Here is a 19,541-nt window from a genome sequence, read left to right as displayed (position 1 = left end):
AGATGAAAAGGTAACTTAGCAACCAGGTTCAGAATCGCCTTAGATGCTTCATGGAGTGGGGAGCCAATGAGATTCTGTGTGTATGTGATTAACTATACTGTATGCTTCACAGTAAGTAATAAGTGACTCATATAACATATATTAAAGTTATTAAAATATATTTAAAATTTATATTTAAATGAAAATATGTGCCAAGTATTTGAGGGCAGCAGGCAAGAGATGGAAGAAAGGAGAGATACAAAGTAAGGGCAGGAGGATGAGGTAAGAGACTCACAGGGAAGAGAGTAACAAAGGCCTAATGGGAAAGAAACAGAGAGCAGAGAGGAGGTAGTTTAAACAGGACTTGATGTACAACATGCTGGATGTGAAAGGGTGAAGACACTGGAGGTTTATAGCTGGGGGGCAATTCACTAGATAGTCAAGTAATGAAGATAAAGATTATAAAGGGGCCAGCGTGTACGGTTGCACTTTCTAGGAGGAAGGAGAATATCAAGTCTCATTTCAGAATACTGAGCAGAGCTGTGAGCAGGAGGAAATGTGGTATGAGGCTCCAGGGAAGTCTCAGGGAAAGATTTCAGAGTGTACTGGTGACAGGTGAGGCCAAGAAACCAAAGATAGCAAGTTGGGAATCACGGTTTTCAAACTGAGGGCAGGAGGATGGGTAGCTGACAGCACAGGGGACACAGCAGTGAAAAAGATATCGTCACTCTCCTCAATGAAGTTACAATCTTGCAAGATGGACTCCTCTCCTCTACACCTCCCCACCCCCTCCCCAGGCTTTCGCACTGGCAAAAAGCCAAATCACAGCGATGGGGCAGGATGCTGCATATTTTGCCTAGAAGGAGGCACTCAGCCCCCTGCCAACTCGGACGCAACTCTCCCCCTTTCTTGTCCCCATGACAATGGATGACGTCAGGCCTGTGCGACAGCTGCAAGGACACGCTCACCCAGCGCCTTCCATCCCAGATGCGTCCTTTGCCTTATTTTACTTCTACTTTTAACCATTTGGAGCAGTGATTTGATTTACATGACACTGGAAGTTACCAGAACAGGCTGACATGATTTGCATGATATGATAACATTAACAGCCATATGGAGGATGGGTGGTTTGAGGGTTACAAGGCTGATGGGGGCGGGACATCAGTTATTAAGTACCGTCATACCCAGTAGTGATGTGAATGTATCAGTTCATACAAGGGATGATAAGGGCAGTGGCAGGAATATGGTAGGTGACCAATCTGAGAAAACTGAAGGCAGGTGTGATGTGAAGGGGAGAGAGTAACAGAAGATGACTGATCTTCCTGGTTTGGGTAAGATCTGTTGGAAAAGTTATAATGGAATTACAGAATATGGGAAGAGGAGCATCCCAAGATGGGAGGGGAGGTTAATGAGTTATAAGCACATCCCAAGTTTCCTGCAATGCTGGGGCTGTAGGGTGTGGAGAATTTAGAAGGCAGATAGAAATATGCCTCTGTAAGTCGGGGGAAAAGTGAGGTCTAGAGATAAGGAATTGGGAGTCACTCATATAGGTACTAGCTGAAACCGTCAGAGTGGTAGCTGAAGACAGCAGGAGAAGAAAGGAAGGCTAAGATAGAATGCTGCCAAACATCAACCTTTAAAGAGAAATGTGATACCATGGATATCAGTTCCAAACTGACTAAAAACTCATGTAGACACTTTATAATATGAAATATAGAATGCTTTGACATTAACATTAAGGAAAACTCCGTTTGAGAAATAGGTGTGAAGCTTGGAAAATATGCCATTTAACCAAAAAATTCACTGAACTGCATATATAGGACTGAATCAGACTTTTCTCTGGTTACTCTTCAAAGGAATAAATTTATTTGTCTTGAACACATGGAAGACTTTTTTTGTTTAATGGAAATCAGTGAATTCAACAACAATGGTCAACAAATTTTTCCTTTACTATTGTTAGCAATCTTTAGAAGATTACATACTGATTTAGAGGCTACATTTGTGTTGCTGTTTACTCATAGCTATTATTAACTACATAGTTTCATTTGTTTAAAAAAATTTCTTTTAATGCTTATTTACTTGTGAGAGAGAGACAGACAGACAGAGTGTGAGTGGGGGAGCGGCAGAGAGAGAGGGAGACACAGAATCTGAAGCTGGCTCCAGACTTTGAGCTGTCAGCACAGAGCACGACGCAGGGCTCGAACTCACGAACGGTGAGATCATGACCTGAGCCGAAGTCAGATGCTTAACCGACTGAGCCACCCAGGTGCCCCCATAGTTTCATTTATAAGAAAATAATTTTAATAACTTACTTTGTATTGATTTTGAGCACAATGAATATCTTACTGCAATAAAATATTTTGTTAACAGAGAGGGAGAAAGACGAGGGGAAACCAGCAGTGGAAACAAAGTAGTTACAGGTAGGCAAAGACTCAGAATCAGCAGCAAAACAAACACTACAATACAGCATCATGAATTAGAGAATCTTTTTTTAAAAATTTATTTATTTTGAGGAAGAGAGAGAGAGGGTGTGTGTGTGTGTGTGTGTGTGTGTGTGTGCAGGAGGGGCAAAGAGAGGGAGAGAGACAGAATCCCAAGCAGGCTCTGCACTGTCAGCATGGAACTCTATGCCAGGCTCGAACTCATGAACCCTGAGATCATGACCTGAACTGAAGTCAAGAGTCAGACACTTAACTGACTGAGCCACCCAGGCACCCCAAGGGCATATTTTGTTCTTGTAAACTGAAGATATGAGAATATGCATATATGTCCATGAGAATGGCCTAGTACAGTTGTTTTCAATGATGGCAATTTTGGACCTCAGGGCAAATTTGACAATGTCTGGAGACATTTCTGCTTGTCACAAATTGGGAGGTGAGATGATTAGAGGCTAAGGATGCTGCTAAGCAGCCTATAACATATAGGATGGCACCCCCACTCCCACTAACAAAGAAATATCTGGCCCCAAATCTCAGGAGTGCAACAGTTAAGAAACCCTGGTCTAGCAGAAAGTGAGAAAGTGATGGTGGTTTTTATATACTGGTTTAATGTCTCATATAAATCCTTGCTGTTAAGAAATAACATCAGGGATTCAAATAATACTCTGTTAAACAAACAAAAATTAAATGTTTCCCCCCTCTTCACAAATTTATATTTAAACACATAACTAAGTACTCAACAATGTTTATTTTTATCTGCAGGATTTTTGTATTTTCTTCCAAGAAAATCTATACCTGTTCTATACCTATTATAGTACGTACGTTGTTCTATAGAGATTTTTATTAATTTTCACACATACCAGTAACAGAAAACAATGCACATTAAAAATACACCAAATTTTTTAATACACTGGGGACCACAAATGTATTAACTTATGCTAACAAGTTACTGCATTTTTGCACTATGTCTGTTTAATTGAAAAGTATTGAGAGACAGAAGGATGAACTGTTTAAAAACTATTATGCAGAAGAACCTATCTGCAGTCTGGTTTCTATCTCCGTCATTCTCTCTGTATCACACATATAAGCCCATGGCTTTACAATATCCTTCTGTGAGTTAATGACTCTCCCAAATTTATACGCTGACCCTAAAGCTGTTCCCCTTGGACCCCACGCTCATCCATACAATTTCCTAATTGTTAGTCCCCGCTGAAGAATTTGTAGGCATGTCAAAACATGATTTCTTAATCACCACACCACCCCATACAAACTTTTCTTCTGTAACCTTCCTCACGGCTACATGAGGATTCACTCCTTTGCTCAATTCAAAAAAAAAGAAAAATCAACAAGTCATTTTTGATTATCTTTTCATCTGCTGCTTCTGAAAGCATCACCAAGTCCTACTGTCCATCTCCACAATGCATCTTAAATATGTCTCCTCTCCATCTCCAGTACTACTTCCTCAGACCAAACTACCACGGTGTCTTACTTGGGACACACTTAGTGCCTGGTTTCTTCTTCCCTCTCTCCCCCCCTCCCTCCCGCCCTTCCTCCCTCCCCCTCTCCCTCCCTTCCTTCCTCCCTCCCTTCCTACCTTCCTTCCTTCCCTCCCTCATTTCCTTCCTCCCTTCTTCCTTTCCTTTTCTCTTTTCTTTCTTTCTTTCTTTCTTTCTTTCTTTCTTTCTTTCTCTTTCCTTCCTTCCTTCCTTCCTTCCTTCCTTCCTTCCTTCCTTTCCTTCCTTCCTTTCCTTCCTTCCTTCCTTCCTTCCTTCCTTCCTTCCTTCCTTCCTTTCTCTATTTTTGAGAGTGAGAGAGAGAGACAAAGCGCAAACAGGGGAGGGGCAGAGAGAGTGGGAGACACAGAATCCGAAGCAGGCTCCAGGCTCTGAGCTGTCAGCACAGAGCCCAATGAGGGGCTTGAACTCAAACTGGAGATTGTGATCTGAGCCTAAGTCAGGCACTTAACCGACTGAGCCACCTAGGCACCCTCATGGTTTTCCTCTTTCTATTCTTCCCACATTCAATCCATTCACCACCCTCAGCCAAAGAGCTCTCCAGATTACCCGTACACCTCAAACCCATTTTCAGCGTATGAGGCTGCGTGCTTCCTTAACTTCCCCGCCTCTCTCTTCCCATGAGTCGCTGGCCTCTTCTCCATCACTGGAACTGTCTCAAACTACTGCCACCCCTCCTCTGCTCTTCTCATTACCTGTCCCTCAGGTCCTGCCTGGTAAGTCACCTTTTCTGACTTTTTTGGACAGGCCTTCCCTGGTCAGCCCCTCTAAAGTGCCCTCCTGGTTTACTCAGCAGGCAGGCATTTCCTGTTGGTTTTTTCTTTTTTTCCCAGGCACATTCGTCATGACAGGTAACATGGCCTATGATCATCCCATGCATTTATTCACCTGCTAAGTAGCAGTATTTGTTTATGCATTTCTGTGAGGGGGGAAGAAGACTTGGTATCACTTGTATACCCCTGGTTGTATTTAACACAGAACTTTGCACCTGATTGTCAGCCAACAGGTACTTATGAAGTACCTGAATGAACAAATCTTAAATAAGGAAGAAACAAAATGTTAACTCACCGAGCGTCCAGAAAGGTCTTTGACTTGGTAAATGGGAGAAGAAACCAGGCTTCAATGCGTTTGTAATCACAATGTCAAAAAGATCTGTAAAATCATTCCTAAAAAGCAACAATATTTTTCATAATTTTAAGAAATTAGAAAAAGCCCATATAAAACAGAACTTCATCTTTACCTATCAGACCACAGAACCATTTCTTACCTTTTGATTAACTTTTGCATGGTTTCTATATATTTTATATACAGAAATAGGAAGTGGTTGAGCAAAACTTTTCCTGACGAAACCTTGAAGTATAAACGTAAGGGGAAAAATGCGTATTAACTCATTAACTCTGGGTGCGAAGCTGGCTTTCTCATGATGGTAATAGTTACAGTGAGTGAATTCAATGGCTTCTAACAACAAAAATATTCATGAGCTGTATCTTCAAATGTGGGCCCTGAACTTTGTCTCGATTTATTAGCAGGAAAAGGTATTGATAATTTTGTGTGTTACATGGGTCCTACAGAAAGCTAGCATGATCAAGTCAGGTGATATCTTTTAGAGTGTTCACATATGAAGAAGGCATCTTCTTTTGAAAATCAGTGTGCTCTTATAATGTGGTAATTTTTAGATAACAACAATAATTGTTTTTTGGCCTGTATTTAATACTACATTAAGGATCATTTGGGATGGCAAAGGGTAGATGGGATTCATTACAGCAATGGGGAAGACAGTAACTACAAATCTAAACTATGCTAAAGAGACCGTAAGATAGGAAGAAAAACTTTGGTTATCTATGCTAATGACAAAGAAGGTAAGAGTGCTTATTCTGAAGCATGGTCCCATTATCAGGACAGCAAATAGTCTCACAGTCTGAGAGGCACTGGGCAAGGCATCCAGGATTTCCACCTTAATTCACTTCAAGGACCCCAGGTTTATGTATTATTAAAAAGCAGAAAATCTACTGGCAGATCTAAGTATATCACAGACCCATCTAGGCTCACATGTGCTGAGGAACATGGACACCAGGAGGCTAAACAAGTCAGCCAGAGGTCAGTTGTGAGGGTTAAACTTGCTTCATATTCCCAGCAATTCAGTATTTGCTGAAATCCTAGGAAACGTTAGGGAGATCTAGTAGCCCATTTTAGAATCTGGCTCTGAGCATGGATATTCCCTGGTATTGCTCACAAGAATGACAGAAGTATTTTTTTTTTTTTTTAAATTTTTTTTTTTCAACGTTTATTTATTTTTGGGACAGAGAGAGACAGAGCATGAACGGGGGAGGGGCAGAGAGAGAGGGAGACACAGAATCGGAAACAGGCTCCAGGCTCCGAGCCATCAGCCCAGAGCCCGACGCGGGGCTCGAACTCACGGACCGCGAGATCGTGACCTGGCTGAAGTCGGACGCTTAACCGACTGCGCCACCCAGGCGCCCCAAGAATGACAGAAGTATTAAGACGTCCTGAAACTTATCAACTACTCTCATACTTCACCTGTGTTACGCTTATTTAAACTCCCCTCTCACACCTATGAGATATTATTGTCCCATTTTTAAGATGACGAAATCGAGGATGAGAGAGGTGCAAGAACATACCTCAGGTCTCAGAGCAAGTTGCAAGGTAGGCCTTGAACCCATATGTGTCTTAAGTCTGTGCATTTGTACTGCCTCGATTTTCAAGGATGTCAGGCCCATCGCCGGCTGTGCAAAATGGTGAAGTACACGGCTCCCCACTCAAATGGCTAGAGGCGCTGTACTCCAGGTCTGTATGTACCTGGGAGTGAAACCTACAACTCCATGTCCCTCAACAGTCATCCAAAGCTGAGAAACCAAATTCATGGAACACTGCTTGAAGGACATGTCGTTTACCAACCTTTCAGAACATCTAAAGCCCAGACCACCGGTGGGCTGGCCCCCGGTAACACTGCTTTGCTAAACTGTACCTGGCCCCCGTAACACTGCTTTGCTAAACTGTACCTGGGTGGTGTTGCTGTCGACAGATGTTGAGGGATGTTACGAGAAACAACTACATGTCTCTCAGCATTGTCTAATATAAGGATACGGTCATGGTCAAGCACTTTTAAAACAGCACGAGCCTAATTTGTTATCCAGTATTGTAGAAGACCATGAAAATGGAATGACTCATTACTTACCCAAGAATATATTCACAGAGAAGTCGACAGTAATCACTGTGAGAACTTGTAATTAACAACAGAATTTTCCCAGCATTCTTTAGCTGTCGAAGCCACTTTTTCACAGATTCAGGACAAGTGTGTAAATATCTGCCTGGATCTCTCTTTATTTCTGGAAAATATATTCCACAGTTTTCTGAAAAATAAAAATGTAAAGAGATTTCTCTTTAAAAAAATTGTTTGAGAGGAGGGGCCAACGTGGCAGAGAAGTAGGGGGATCCGAAGTTCCCTTGTCTCTCCAACAAAGCAGTGTTGAAGCCAAAGGACTTTGAACTCCAAAAGTCCAGGAGACAGAGACAGATTCACTTCTAAAAAAAACTGTTTGACTCTGTATATTCTTCAAACAAGTTCATCTCTCTCAAAGCTATAGATAAAAAGAGAAAAACTTGGTTCAAACATAGCAATGATGCCATTGTTAACTGCTTCTTAAGAATACTTCCTGTTCTGGGGAGTCTGGGTGGCTCAGTCGGTTAAGCATCCGACTTCAGCTCAGGTCATGATCTTGTGGTTTGAGAGTTTGAGCCCTGCATCCGGCTGGAAGCTGGGAGCCTGGAACCTGCTTTGGTTTCTGTGTCTCCCTCTCTCTCTACCCCTCTCCTGCTCGTGCTCGATCTTTCTCTCAAAAATAAATAAACATTAAAAAAAAGGAGAATATTTCCTTTTCTTTACTTAAGGACATGACGAATGAAAATGTCAACTGAGAATGTTGGATATTTGATAAGAACTGATAAACTATTGAAATAGATAACAGAGGTGCCTGGGTGGCTCAATCAGTTAAGTGACTGACTGTTGATTTCACCTCAGGTCATGACCTCATAGTTCTCAAGATTGAGCCCCAAGTCAAGCTCTGAGCTGACAGCATGGAACTTGCTTGGGATCCTCTCTTTCCCTCCTTCTCTCTGCCCCTCCCCCACTTGTGCACACTCTCTCAAAATAAATAAATAAAAACTTAAAAAAATAGATAACATAAAAAAGAATATAATCAGCAGGGTTTTTTAATTTCTTGAAAAAATGTTTATTTTCGAGAAAGAAAGAGGAAACATTCTCATGTGGGTGCAAGTGAGCAAATGGGGGAGGAGCAGAGAGAGAGGGGAACAGAGGATCTGAAACAGACTCTGCACTGACAGCAGAGAGGCCGATTTGGGGCTTGAACTCACGAGTCATGAGAACATGACCTGAGCTGAAGTAGGACATTTAACCCACTGAGCCACCCAGGCAGACGCCCCTAATCAGCAGTTTTGAGTCCGGAAAAAACCTTACTGCATTTGGAATGTCAATTAATAAATATTCTTTCAATCATTCAACAAATATTTGCTGAATACAAACGACAAATAAGTATTCAGATAATGCCCCAGAAAGGCATCTTTGGCATGAAGCCAGTGAGCAGGGAGCTGGGTTCTTCAGAGTCACAATTGTGTTGCAGATGGAATTCAGACTAGAAAGCCAGTCTAGTACAGCCTGTGAGAGGTGCTGAGATGTCAAATGGAAAAACCAGCTAGAAAAGGTCAGAAGGCACTGCAACTGACAGCAAAAGGACTTCAATCACTGAGCAGGGCCAGCAGGCGCTGACCCTTTGAGTCTTTAGAGAGTCCAAGGGGTCAGTCTGAGCTCTGGGACAGATGGTGCCAGTATCTCCAGAAGTTCTGGTCAGACCCACCCACAATGCTTGTCAGGGAGCCTTGAGAGTGGTGCATACTTAGCAGACACTTGCAGGTTTGCCTGAAATGCTACTAGATTCATAAAGTACTTCAGAGGTATTGTTCTGTGAGGGGTAGCATTAATAAACAGAAAAAGAGAACCCAACTTCTTTAACTACTAAGAAAAGGACACAAGCATAAACAAAACCACAGGAGAAAGAGCTTGTAATGAATGATAAACTCTGCCACAGATGTGGGCTATACCTTTAATTCTGTACAGTCTCACGCACTTAAAATAACAGATAATCAAAGTTATTATTTCAAGAATAGCAAGAGGAAGAAGAGTCTCTAAGCAAAAAGCCAAAATGAAACAAAGACCAGAAATGGTAGCAAACACTGTTGTCTGCCTGCCCAAATCCCACCGCTTCTCCTTGGCTGGAGACACTGCTTTTCTATGAGGCTGCACCCTCTTCTGAGGGGCTGGGTGCTCAGGGAGGTCATGGGTCTCTATCAGTTGAACCTGTCTTGGTGATTCCTTCCGCCTGCAGTGCAGTGAATTGTTTAGGAAGTGCTGGAGCCCTGTGACTGGTCAGTGGGACCTGAGAACTCTGAGACTCTCTGGAATCTTGAATACACCACCAAGAAGACATCTACATATGAGTATACGTCCCCTCTTCTACTCTGTGCTTTGCTAGGCTTGCACATTCCACCTAGAAGGGCAGCAGCTCTCCTCAACACAAAGCTCACGTCTGACATAACCAGGATGGCCAAGTGGAAATCTGAAAGGAACCTGGGTTCCTGATGACATCATCAGGTTTCTGATTAAGACACTGAATGAACTAACCATTGCTGAAGGTACCAGCCAAACTGGGAACTTCCGGTCACATGACTCAATTTAACAACAGCTTAAATATCAAGTATATCTCTTATTTGTAGCCTACAGTCCCTCTACTCAGAAAATGATATACTGCAAGAATTAATCACAACCAGACCAAAAAATAACAACCCCCACCCCCTCCCATGTTACAATATGAGAATAATATACAGACATAAAGAGACCCAGAACAAAAACAAAGTTCACACTTTTCTTGTGTTTTGCCGTACAGGAACACTATGTAAATCTCTCTGATCTCTTAATATTGTACAAACTATGTAATGACCCTTAAGTAAAAGTCTACAGAGAAGAGAAGGTAGTAGTAAGAAAGGGCTAATTTAAGGCAGAGAAAATTAATAAAATGAAATAGCTAAGAATTTGTTTGGTGAATGATTATCGAAGTAAAGGGCAGAGGCAGTGTCCCTCTCAGAATTTCCCAGAAAAACAAAGCTTCTATAGCAATAGAACTATTACGGGATGGGAAACAAAAGGTATGTGTATATAATGCTGAAAACATTTACATACGTAAGCATCTATATTCAGAAACGACAGCTGAGGGGCTCCTGGGTGGCTCAGTTGGTTAAGTGGCAGACTTCAGCTCAGTTCATGATATCCTAGTTTGCGGGTTTGAGCCCCGCATCAGGCTCTGAGCTGACAGCTCCAAGCCTGGAGCTTCGGATTCTGTGTCCCCCTCTCTCTCTACCCCTCCTCTGTTCACTCTCTCTCTCTCAAAAATAAGTAAACATTAAGAAAAAAGAAAGAAAGAAACGACAGCTAAGAAAAAAGGCTATTTTTTCCTTAGCTATATGTACTCAGTGCCATCTAGTGATCAAAATATGAATTACTGCTACAAAACTATTCCATTTCCAAATGAATAACAAAATAAAGCACGTACATTTAAATACTGTATTTGAAAATTCTTGCCTAAATTAGTTTTATTAGTTTTCTTTAGAGTTAATCCAAAAGAGTCCAAACATAATACCTTAGTTGGAGAAAATGACTCTCTGTGGCAATAATATGGGTGTCCTCATTTTGTTCACAAGACAGATTAAGGTGAACTAAAAAAGGTAAGTCCTGTACAAACAGTTGCCCAATAGTAGACTATGGGTTGCTATTATTATAAACAATCACTGGCTGCTGTTGGGGAATATATAGTTATTCCCGTAACCTCAAATCGTTAAAGGAACAGGAGATATAACTACACAATACACATCCATCTTCTTTAAATTTTATTTTTATTGCAATCTAGCTGACATATAAGCATTGTGTAAGTTTAAGATGTACAATGTGTTGATTTTCTGTATTTCTATATTGCAATATGATTACTACCTTAGCGTTTGCTAGTACCTCTATCATGTCACATAACTATCTTTTCTTTTTTGTGGTGGGAACAATTAAGATCTCTTAGCAATTTTGGAGTTTCTAATATAGTACTGTTGTCTATAATACACACTCATATTTTTATTGAACTAAATCAAGGTATTAAACCAAAGGAAGTTAGGTTGAACACACTGCATTGGATAATAATGGTCTATTAAATTATCTCCTTGAAGTGACTGTAACCTCCTAAGGGTAGGGAGCCTGACTTTCTGCTTAGCATGGAACAGTCATTCAATGAATGAATACTTAAATTAGTGCAGGGGCAGACCCAGGGATATTTATGTTTATTTAAAGTCAAAGTAATAATATGATTTGTAGCATATAATCTAACTGTGAATGACAAAAAATTGTCTTATTCATGTCCTGTCAAGGTCATTGTATCTAAATTACCTTCCATTTTTTTACCCCTACTGAAAAAATCATGTTTAAATATAATTTTATCTTGATAAATTAACACTGACTGCATAAGATGGGGAATTTACACCTAAGGTAGAAGGAAAAGAATGGTCTTGTTTGTTCTCAACACACAAAGTCGCCTGTGTTTTTACTTAACTTTAAAGCAATTCTATTTCGCTGCCCCTTTATATAACTCATTTTCCTAGTCTTTGCATCCCTCTCACATCCTTAGATGCTGGTGTTTTCTGTATACAGATGGGATTAAAAGTACATTTTTTAAAAAGCTAGTTCTAAAGAATAAAAGTTTACTGGCCCTCTTATATTAAGAATATTGGTTAATAAAGAGTAATGAAAATAATAACAAAGTGTTGCAACAATCTGATATGCACATGAAATGTCCTGCTTGTATCAAACATGACTGAGGATTTGGGGACCTCTTGTGGTTAAAAAAAAAAGCACAACTGGAACATTAAAAACACTTTTTTAGTTTAACAGACAATTGTGCCACATCACTATTTCTATTATCATGGAATAAGTAAGCATTTTTCTTGTTAACTGTGTCACTACTGTTTGTGTGATTTGTGGCTGGAGTTTTCAAAGCTCTTGGCCAAGGGGATTAGAGAAGCTGGGATGCCAACACCTCCACCATCAGCCTCCACTTAAGGTCTGTTGCTCCCACTGCAGAACATGATACAGGAGAGATTAAAATGTTTACAACCTTTACAAGTTATAGAACAGCATGTTAGTGAACAGCTGAAATGTTTAGCTCTAAACTGTTCAAATGAACCTGCTGCAAGAGATGATATAATTAATTTTCTGAAATTAATTACATTTCAGAAATGTACACTACATAAATTTGGGGCCAAGAGATGCTGAAATATTTTTTTTTTAATTTTTCTTTCAACATTTATTTATTTTTGGGACAGAGAGAGACAGAGCATGAACGGGGGAGGGGCAGAGAGAGAGGGAGACACAGAATCGGAAACAAGCTCCAGGCTCTGAGCCATCAGCCCAGAGCCTGACGCGGGGCTCGAACTCATGGACTGCGAGATCGTGACCTGGCTGAAGTCGGACGCTTAACCGACTGCGCCACCCAGGCGCCCCTGAAATATTTTTTGAAGGATAACAGAGATAAGCAATCTCAGACCTTGTCTGATAAAGAGAAAGCTTTTATTTATAGAGGGCAAACGATGAAACAAATTTAATATTAGGACAGACCTCCTTTTAGGGTCCCTTTATGGTTTTTTTCTATCTAATATATTTGTAAATAAAGAAATCTAGAATATCTAGGTTGAGTGAAATGAAAATCTACATGCTAAATATAATGGTTGGTAAAGGACAACAAATAAGAATTGGAAAATGAAGTACATAATGTAATGAAAAATCATTTATAAAATTTATACTTAAACAGTATTTGACTTCTATCTCTGTATCGTGACCTACTTGGAAGATTCTGATTTAATTGGTCAGGGCCGGGGTGATGACACTGGTATATATTTTTTTAAGTTTATTTAGGTATTTTGAGAGAGAGAGAGAGAGAGTGCAAGTGGGGTAGGGGCAGAGAGAGATGGAGAAAGAGAATCCTCAGCAGGCTCTGTGCTGTCAGCTCAGAGCTTGATGTGGGGCTCAATTTCCTGAATTGTGAGATCATGACCTGAGCTGAAATCAAGAGTCAGAAGCTTAACTGACTGAGCCACCCAGGTGCTCTGACACTGATATTTTTTTTAAAAGCTCCCCAAGTAATGTGCAGCTAGGATTAAGGATTATTACTCTAAGATCTAAGAACTAGGACTCTTGCTATTATTCTCTCTATATCCTGCCTTCCTCATTGTATGTCATAGGCTCTCAGAGGACAGAGCTTCTTAATTTTACAGTATCTTTATAAGTTAACATACAGCCTTATACCTAACAGGCAATCAATACATATTAATTGCTGTTGATGTGTGATGTCACACATAGGCACACTGAATGAAGGACCTTGTCTGATAAAGAGAAAGCTTATGCTGGAGACCAGTGTGAAGAGAAGGGAAAGGATATGAGGGTTGAAAATTTATAAATTTTAAAAAAATGTTTATTTATTTTTGAGAAAGAGAGAAAGAGAGAGAAAGAGAAAGAGAGAGAGAGAGCAAGCAGAGGAGGGGCAGAGAGGGAAGGAGACACAGAATCGGAAGCAGGCTCCAGGTTCCCAGCTGTCAGCACAGAGCCTGACATGGGGCTCCAACCCACAAACTGTGAGATCATGACTTGAGCCCAAAGTTGGATATTTAACCAACTAAGCCACCCCAGTGCCCCACAGGGGGTTGAACACTTAAATGCAAGAACACAGACAACGCTAAGGGAGACTGGCTTGATATGTTTGACCCAATAGAGGGGGTAGTAAATTATGCTGCTTGAATCTGTGATTCCCAAACCTGGGATCACAATGGTCTGTGTAGCACTTGCAACAAATATCCATTCCTGTGCCCCACTCCACAGATGTCTGATGGGGCTCCACAGATTCACGGCTGGCTGATTAGACATTTGCAAACCTGTAGATGGACCATTTTAATCTTAGTCTACACCAGTATCTACACCTCCATGGTGATGTCACAGCCAGATAACTTTAGTCAAAATGAACACCCACTGCCACAGCGTCTCCTCCTCTAATATTTATCTCTGCTTTATGTAGACAATCTTTTAAAAATTGACCTCGAAGAATCTTTCAATTCTTTGAGAATTTCTGTAGATAAGTGGTTCTCAAACTTTACCGTGATCAGAACCACGAAGAGAGCTTGTTAAAACACTCTTATTAGAGTTTCTGATTCAGTGTGTTTGGGTGGGGCTTGAAAATGTACATTTCTACCAATTTCCCAGGTCAGCTGATAGTGGGACCACACTTTTGAATATTACTGCTGTATTAAACCTTTATAAAACCAGATAGTTTTTTTTTTTTAATCCTTTTTCTCCTAGAAGAAAATCCTCACTATTTGGGCTAAAAGTGCAAAATCAGAGTAAGCATGTTTAATATTACCTGATGAAAATTCTCAAACTTGTGTCTTATGTTAAAATGAATCTAAACAAACAAGGTTTTAAGTTTGTAAAAATGATTTTTATTTCTTATAATGGAAAGATATATTCAAGGGTAAATATCTGATGGGATTTTTTTCACAGTATTAATTTTACATTCTTTTTCATTTATCTATCATGAGAGTAGTAACTTTGTAGGTAAAGCAGAAAAGCCTGTGGTTTGGAGTTAGATTGGCCTAAGTTTGAATTCCAGGTTTGCCACCTGTTTTACTGGTTGTATGATTTTTGAGGAAGTCTAGAAGCACAGTTAATGTTTACTAAAGCTCATTATAATTGGAGGGGTATTTGCATGTTCTTCTGTGTGTTCACTTTATTATACATATCACATCACAGGAAAACACGTGTAGTGGACTGAATACCCAAGGGGGCTACAACAGTCTCTCCCACCTCATGTGTGTCTAGAATTGGGGTTGAACTGTTCCATTCCTTTGAATGCCGACAGGCCCTTGTATTACTTCGACCAACAGAATGGGGGCCAAGTAACACTGTGTTAGTTTCAGGAGTAGCCCTTAACTGGCCTGGGAACTTCAACTTTCTGTGTCTTGGAAGCCAGGGCCAGGTAAAAAGTGCAACCAAGCTCAGGCCACCATGCTGTGAGAAGCAAGTCTGAAGAAGAGCTTAAGTGCACATGCTCTAACTGCCAGAATAATGAGTGAGCCCCCTCAGACATCCAACCTAGTCAGGCCTTCTGATGACTGCAACCACGTGGGAGACCCCAAGTGCAAAGCACCCAACTCAGACCAGAATATCAGTGACAATAACAAAGTGTGGCTTTAAGCTACTAAGTTTTGTGGTGGTTTCTTATGGAACAATAGAAAACCAGAACAAGATACTTTGGAATAGTGTCATAATTCTAATTATTATCTCCATGCAATTCAAGATATATTAAGAAAACATTTGTTAATGCTTCTAGAAACATTTGAAATACAAGCAAACAGGCTCTAAATTGTTTTTGTTCACCTCCAAAGAATAACTCAAAGGTTCCTATTGTATACATATTTACAGAACATAAATACATGCATGGCTTATGTTAACATAAATCTTTTGAACAGTTTAAATAAAACTAAAATTAGCAAGTATTTAAGGCACATTCACATAGCACTTCTGACTTCTCACATACTTCAAATGAGAGCTACTTAGGAAACTGAGACAATAATCACCAGTTGCTGAAGTACATAGTGATTACAACAGGAAAAAAATCTTTTGGGATGTTTATCCCCTATTAACCTCAAATCAAAAAGCATTTGAGGTTTCTTCAAAAAATAGGTTGGTCTTCAAACAAACATGCATTGTAAAGATTATATTTTATCACAAGGGTGCACTGTTTCCTTAATTACTTTAGCTGACACACCCTCAACATCTTCGAAATATCTTTTCTTACTAATAAAGCCAAAAGTATGCAGAACTATGACTAACGAGGAGGAAATCAACTTCAGAACATGCATAAAGATTACAGTCACTAAAGATGACTTATCCAATATCTGGTCTCACAGTGTATTATACAAACAGTAAAGCCCTAAGAGCTAGTAAGTCTGTGCCACTTCTGTACCTAGGACACACAGAACTTTGGGAAACAGTTCTTTTAAGGAGGCATTAATCTGTTTTTCACCACACGTTTCCACCCAAATCTGTACTGCATCAGGTGTATCCTCTATATATTTTTGCAAAATGCCACCTGGCCAGTTACTCCAAGTTGATTAAAAAAGAAAAAGAGAAAAGAAAAGGGCAACAATAATAATTTTTAAATTAGATTTTAATTCACATATTTTGGCAGAGGTTTTACTTTTATAATAGAAAACTTGAAATTGTAGACTTGATAAAATAGAAAAGTATTAATATCTACTTAATATAGCAAACACAACTACACAGGATCTAAGTGTAATGCTCTACAATACTGCTTGAGGAGTAATAATGCCCTCGACCAGAATTCTTAACCCATGGTACGCACATGGCCTCCAGCGGGCGAATAAAATCCAAACACTGTTTGCAACGCTGTGCCTGTGACTATATTTGTGTGCATCTGGGGGAGCAGAGCAGGTGCTCTAGTCTACATCAGATTCCTGGGGCCAGGATCATGTGATTCCCGAGAGGTTAAGAATCACAGATTTAGATTTCTAAGACAAGAACAGCCCAATGAAAAAAAGCATTCCAATATGCCCTGTTTGTTACTGTCAAGAGAAATGTTATACACATGTCTTAGAAAAAACAAGATTCTCTGTAATAGGTGATAGATAATTCCCAGAGCACCCTGCACTTTTTTACATGTATAAAGTCCAATAAACTTGTATTTATTTAGGGTGGCTAAAGTATTGCTCTTGCTAATTTAATCTGTAGGTTGAAAATTACCAAATATACAACTTAAAAAATATACATAAAACATAACATTGTTAAGGTTGAAACTACACTGACGTTGAAAATAAAAAATGTTTAAAGAAATTTATGATTGAAGGAGATTAATGAGATTAAATGCTTACTTTTATTAAATGATATATTCTTGGGGCGCCTGGGTGGCTCAGTCGGTTAAGCGTCCGACTTTGGCTCAGGTCATGATCTCACAGTCTGTGAATTCAAGCCCTGCGTCGAGCTCTGTTGTGCTGACAGCTTAGAGCCTGGAGCCTGTTTCAGATTCTGTGTCTCCCTCCCTCTCTGACCCTCCCCTGTTCATGCTCTGTCTCTGTCTCAAAAATAAATAAACATCAGAAAAAAAATTTTTAAATGATATATTCTTGCTATACGAAATCCGTTATATTGGGTTTTCTACTGCCGTATAAAAAACTGCCTCAAACATAGTGGCTTAAAACAGCACTATATTATCCTATCTCATGGTTTTGAGGGTTGACAGAGTTCAGCATTCAGCTGGGTTGTTCTCACTTGGGGTGTGCCAGTCAAATGTCACTGGGTCTGGAATCACCTAAAGTTTCCTTCACTCACTGTCTGGCACCTGTCTGGAATGGCGGGAAGAGTGGGGGCTGCTGAAACATCTTTCTCCTTAGCTAGCTTGGGCTTTACCGCAGCATTCCAGTCTCAGGATGGCTGGATTTCCCCCACAGCAAGTGTTCAAGACACTAAGGCAAAAGCTGCGAGGACTCTTATGACACAGCCTAAGAAGTCTAATGGTGTCATTTCTGCTGCACTTTACTGATTACATGGCGCTGGCTTATTTTTAAGGAGAAGAAAACAAGGGTGTAAATTCTGGGCAGCATAGTTCATTAGGAGCTCTCTTTCAGACCAGCTACCAAACATGCTAATATTTGGGTGTGATTTCTGCCAGGATATTTTCTACTCATATGTAACTGTATGGCAATTTTAAGCATACCACATAGAGTGTTTTACCTGTGCTTTTTGCTCGCCATCACATTTGAGCAGTTTCCTACACCATTCTCATTCATTTCAAAACATTTTAATGGTTTTAACACCAAACTTTCTACATGGATTTATATACAATTATCTTGTCTGTAAAAATAACTGACATACTTAGAGTGCTTACTTTTGCCCAACACAATTCTAAGACCTTTACAACTATTAATGTATTTAACACTTGCGATACCAACCCTGTGAGATGGGACCTATATTATTCCCACTTTGCAGGTGAGAAAACTGAGAAAGAGAGAGGCTAAGGAACCTGTCCAAAGTCACAAAGCCAGAATGTAGCAGAGCCAGGATGTAAATGCAGCCAGTCTACTTTCAGAACTTGTGCAATAGTGCCTCTCCAGTAATATGGCATTTGGGCACTGTATAACTTTCAGGACACCAGAAATGCTCCCTTCTCCCTCTCCCTCTCCCTCTCCCTTTTTATGTGGTACCCTATTAACACAGTATCACAGTTCAAGGGTTTTGGGATTGATTGGAAATTGAATAAGTGAGAGTTCGAGATTGGAGCAAATCAAGTTAGATTTCTCTAGAGGCAAAAAAAAGTATCTACTGGCATGGATTCTAATTCTAATCACAGAATATAGAAGTGAGAGGGGCCTTAGAAATCACCTACTTCCTCCCTGTCCTGTTAAAGATGAATTCGATTTTAATGAGTAAATTCTAAAGATGAGTACACACTACAGATTTGGCTCAAAACTAGTTACTGACAAATTTGGGAATGGAATAAATACAGTACTCCAGACTAAAGCTTAAGTAACCTTATCACTTACATAATGTTAAGTGTTACGTTACGTAAGTTGCTTACATGTCTTGTTTTAGATCTAAATTATCTGGTGATCAGTGTCTGTGAAAGAAAAAATAACACATTCAGAAGAAGCAGAGGTCAAGTTCCTTAAGTGGTATACCGATTTTGCAGTGTAATTACTGAATAATGGGCTTTTCCTCAGAACTTCTATAAGAGTACTTTGTAGTTACGAAGCTGAAGTTATCTATGCAATTATCTAGAAACAGAGATCTTATACTGGGATAGGAAAAGCAAAATAAAACAAAACAAGTGTATTACATTAAGGAAGAAATATTATTTCCCTTCCTGGAATGGACTGTCCTCCCTTTGCTGATCAGGAATGTCTGTGGCCTGTCACAAGGCCATGTTCTCTGTTTAAAAAAAAAAGGAAGGGGTGCCTAGGTGGCTCAGTCAGTTGAGCATCCCACTTTGGCTCAGGTCATGATCTCACAGTTATGAGTTCGAGCCCTGCCCTGCAATGGGCTCACTGTTGTCAGTGCAGAGCCCACTTGGGATCCCCCACTCTCTCTCTCTCTCTCTCTCAAAAACAAACATGAAAAAAAAAAACCAAACCAAACAAAAAAACAAGGCAGTGTTCTCTGTGCAGTCTGTCCCAGGCACAAGGCCTCTGAACCGCAGTGATGACATTCATCACACTATACAGTAATAAACACTTGTAGTGTGTTTATGTAGTTTTCTTTCTGAGACTGAGATCTTTCAGAAAAGGAACTGTGTTTGCATTTTTTACATTCTTGATGTCAGGCAAACAGTAAAGGATTACTAATTGCAGAAGTGTGTATGGGTGGAGAGCTACCACACAAAACTTACCAGTTGATCATAAAGACTGGAGTTGGCAAACCACAGCC

The 19,541-nt window shown here is 40.1% G+C and overlaps 1 protein-coding gene across 3 annotated transcripts in view; it reads right to left on the bottom strand.

The window, feature by feature from the left end:
- NT5DC1 (5'-nucleotidase domain containing 1) overlaps positions 1 to 19,541 on the bottom strand; it is a 141,296-nt gene that overhangs the window by 21,044 nt on the left and 100,711 nt on the right. For all 3 annotated transcript variants that reach the window (XM_047858563.1, XM_047858562.1, XM_047858561.1), the window contains exons 7-8: positions 7,128 to 7,302; positions 5,000 to 5,097 (exon numbers count right to left, since the gene is read on the bottom strand). In XM_047858563.1, the coding sequence (XP_047714519.1) occupies positions 5,000 to 5,097; positions 7,128 to 7,302 (273 nt within the window). The remainder of the gene's footprint in view (positions 1 to 4,999; positions 5,098 to 7,127; positions 7,303 to 19,541) is intronic.

This window comes from Prionailurus viverrinus, chromosome B2, assembly GCF_022837055.1.
Source record: "Prionailurus viverrinus isolate Anna chromosome B2, UM_Priviv_1.0, whole genome shotgun sequence".
Lineage (NCBI taxonomy): Eukaryota > Metazoa > Chordata > Mammalia > Carnivora > Felidae > Prionailurus > Prionailurus viverrinus.
Note: the sequence above shows the minus strand (reverse complement) of the source record. Positions and strands in the feature narration are given on the sequence as shown.